This window comes from Pterocles gutturalis, unplaced genomic scaffold (assembly GCF_000699245.1).
Source record: "Pterocles gutturalis isolate BGI_N339 unplaced genomic scaffold, ASM69924v1 scaffold3141, whole genome shotgun sequence".
In the NCBI taxonomy this organism is placed as follows: Eukaryota; Metazoa; Chordata; class Aves; order Pterocliformes; family Pteroclidae; genus Pterocles; species Pterocles gutturalis.
Window position 1 is genome coordinate 6270 of NW_010097503.1, and position 3266 is coordinate 9535.

Here is a 3266-nt window from a genome sequence, read left to right on the forward strand (position 1 = left end):
CGGGCTCAGGCCGGTACGGAGACAGGAGCAGGCGAGGGTGCTAGGCAGCAGCCGGAGCCCTGGCTGGTTCTCAGCTGCCTTTCCTCCTTCCTGGATCCCTAAATCCTCCAGGTTTGTTGCTCCCACAGATCGATGAACCAAATTCCTTCGGTAACACTGCACTTCACATTGCCTGTTACATGGGCCAAGATGCCGTGGCCAACGAGCTGGTCAATTACGGCGCCAACGTCAATCAGCCTAACGAGAAGGGCTTCACCCCTCTGCACTTTGCTGCCGTCTCCACCAACGGGGCCCTGTGCCTAGAGCTCCTCGTGAACAACGGGGCCGACGTCAACTTTCAGGTCTGAAGGGTTGAGCTTGGGGATGGGGGGAGCGGGGACCTGCTGCCTGAGGGCAGAGCTCAGGGAGGGTGGTGGGAAGCTCGGGGAGGGTGGTGGGAAGCCTGATGCGACGTCGCTCCTGCTCTCTGCAGAGTAAGGAAGGGAAGAGCCCCTTGCACATGGCTGCCATCCATGGACGGTTCACGCGTTCGCAGATCCTCATTCAGAATGGTGAGTGCCTTCTTCCCCTGGCCCGGGGTTACCCCGGCCTTTTCCTGTGCTGCTCAGCACCTGCCTCCAGGACCTCCCCACATCTTTGCTTGAGGGTTTGAGAGCTCTGCAACTATCGCTCAGTTTCTGTCCGTGCTCCCGGGGCTGTTGCCGGTGGCCCTGGGCTGCTCGGGGCGGCAGGGAGCGTGTGCCCTCGAGGGCAGCAGAGTGCAGACCAGGGACTGAAATTCCAGCCAGGTCAGAGCTGCTGCGGCCAGAGAACGTTCCCACTGCCCCGTCCAGCCTGAAAGACAATATTCTTGTAAGAGGGCTGCAGGTTTGGCAGAGACCCCGGGGGTTCAGCCTCTGGGGCTGGACACATCCCCTCCCGGGGGAACGGGGGGAGATCTGACGTCCTGGGCTTGCAGGGTACGAGTGGGGCTCAGCTCAGAGAGCAGCTGATGGTTCTCCTTCTGCACGATGCTGGACGGACTCGAGTGATCAGCCATGTCCCTGAGATGGGGACGTGGTCATCGGAGCAGCCTGGGCCGCTTGGGACTGGGACATGCAGACTCATCTGCAAATCTCTCGGCTTTTCCTTTCTAGGCAGTGAGATTGACTGTGCTGACAAATACGGCAATACCCCCCTCCACGTTGCTGCTAGATATGGCCACGAGCTGCTAATTAGTACTTTGATGACGAATGGTGCTGACACTGCAAGGTAAGGAGGGGCTGCTCCTCCCTCTCCCAGGACGAGGAGGATGCCGAAACCACCCAGCCTGACTCCCCTTCCCCTCTCCCGGCAGGCGTGGGATCCACGACATGTTCCCTCTGCACTTAGCTGTTCTCTTTGGATTTTCAGACTGTTGTCGTAAGCTACTTTCCTCAGGTGAGCAGCTCGGCCACCCCTCCGGCAGCAGGGGCACTCGGGGGACCCTTGAGCTGCCCCCTGAGCCCCTGCCCCTCCTGCCCCCCAGGTCAGTTGTACAGTATCGTCTCCTCGCTGAGCAACGAGCACGTGCTGTCTGCAGGCTTTGATATCAACACGCCTGACAACCTCGGGAGGACTTGCCTCCACGCTGCTGCTTCTGGAGGGTGAGCTGAGCGCGGGGCGCTGGGCTGCGGCGCACGGGAGGGTCACTGGCTGCCCCCAGCACAGAGCAGGGACCCGGGTCTAGCCCGGGAATGAAGAGGGAAGAAGCCTTTTGGCCCTGTTCTGCCTCTGGCTCTGGGGCTTGTCCAGATCTGTGTCTAACTCCCCTCCCTGCCTCCCGCAGGAACGTTGAATGTCTTAATTTGCTGTTGAGCAGCGGTGCTGACTTGAGGAGGAGAGACAAGTTTGGAAGGTGAGCGTGCCGTGAGCCCTGCAAGGGAGTGAGGGTGGTTCCTCCAGCCCGAAACCAGCGGGAGCTCACCCAGCATGGGTTCGGGTTGGGACAGTCCTGAGACCTTTGCTGCACTTGGTGTCCAAAGCCGCTTCCTTCACCCCCTCGCACCCCGAGGGTCCAGCTCAGGCTCTTCAGAAGGAGCCGCTCCCCAAACCCCTGAGCAAGACACAGCTGAGTGGGGTGGGGGGCTGGCTCCCGGGGTCCTTCCTTGCTGCCGGGCGAGTTCTGCGTCTGCGACAGGCAGCGCGGCTAAAAGTCCCCTTCTCCTCTCCCCTTGCCAGGACTCCACTGCACTACGCAGCTGCCATTAACGAGGCCGACTGTAAAGGCTGCACCCCCTTACACTATGCTGCTGCTTCGGACACGTACAGGAGGTGAGTGTCTCGGGGCACACGGTGGGGCTGGGGGCGATGGCACGCGGCTGCGCGGTGACACTCGCAGTTCCCTGGGCGCCTCCCTGGCCGCCTTCCTGCAGCTGGTGCTCGGGGGTTTGTGAGAGGAGAGCGCTTTGGGGAGCGTGGGGAGGGGGCAATCAGCAAACTAATGCGGGTCTCTGACCTTTCAGAGGAGAGACTCATTCAGGAAACAGCCATGACACTGACGAGGAGCCACTGAAGGAGTCCAGGCTGAAGGAGGCATTCTTGTGAGTCTGCACCGCAGCCGGGGCTGCAGTCGTTTGCTGTTACCCCTTCCCCAGTCGCTGGTAACACTGAGCTTCTGCTCACACTGAACTGCGGAGCGATGCCTTGGAGGAAACATCTGCGGATTTGATTCTTGAGGCAAACCTGGCCATCGCTCCCCGATCCTCGCTTCCAGCGGGCTTTGCATGTGCTGCTTAGTGCAGCATCTGCTCTGCGATAAACTGGGGGGTTCCCTGCAGCGCTCTGCCTCTCCCACCTCCCCTCATTCTTCATCTCCCCTTTCTCTCGCTCGTTGCAGTTGTTTAGAGTTCTTGCTGGATAATGGTGCTGACCCATCCCTCCGGGACAAGCAGGGATATACCGCTGTCCACTATGCAGCTGCATATGGCAACAGACAGAACCTCGAACTGGTGAGTCCTGAAGCTCGGAGCGTTCTGAAGCAGACGAGCAGGTTTCTGACCCCTCTGCAGCTTGCTCGTGGATGGGGCGTCTGAGTGAGCCCAGGATCAGTTACGGTTTTGTGTTGTGGCTGTTGCAGCTCCTGGAAATGTCCTTTAACTGCCTGGAGGACGTGGAAAGCACCATTCCAGTCAGCCCTTTGCACTTAGCTGTAAGTTTGGCCGCCCCAGCCCTGGCGTTGACTCTGTGCGGGGTTCACGCCAAGTCCTGGGGAGGTGCCTGCTCCCAGGGCTGCGTCCCTGCGGCTG

The 3266-nt window shown here is 60.4% G+C and overlaps 1 protein-coding gene across 1 annotated transcript in view; it reads left to right on the plus strand.

Moving 5' to 3' along the window:
* Positions 1-3266, plus strand: part of ANKRD28 (ankyrin repeat domain 28) — a gene marked incomplete at its 5' end in the record, with an annotated part of 13095 nt that overhangs the window by 5822 nt on the left and 4007 nt on the right. Inside the window, 10 exon segments of the mRNA XM_010075094.1 lie at positions 10-341; positions 473-551; positions 1137-1251; positions 1337-1419; positions 1508-1625; positions 1808-1876; positions 2200-2292; positions 2484-2561; positions 2858-2969; positions 3098-3169. Of these exon segments, the coding sequence (XP_010073396.1) occupies positions 10-341; positions 473-551; positions 1137-1251; positions 1337-1419; positions 1508-1625; positions 1808-1876; positions 2200-2292; positions 2484-2561; positions 2858-2969; positions 3098-3169 (1151 nt within the window).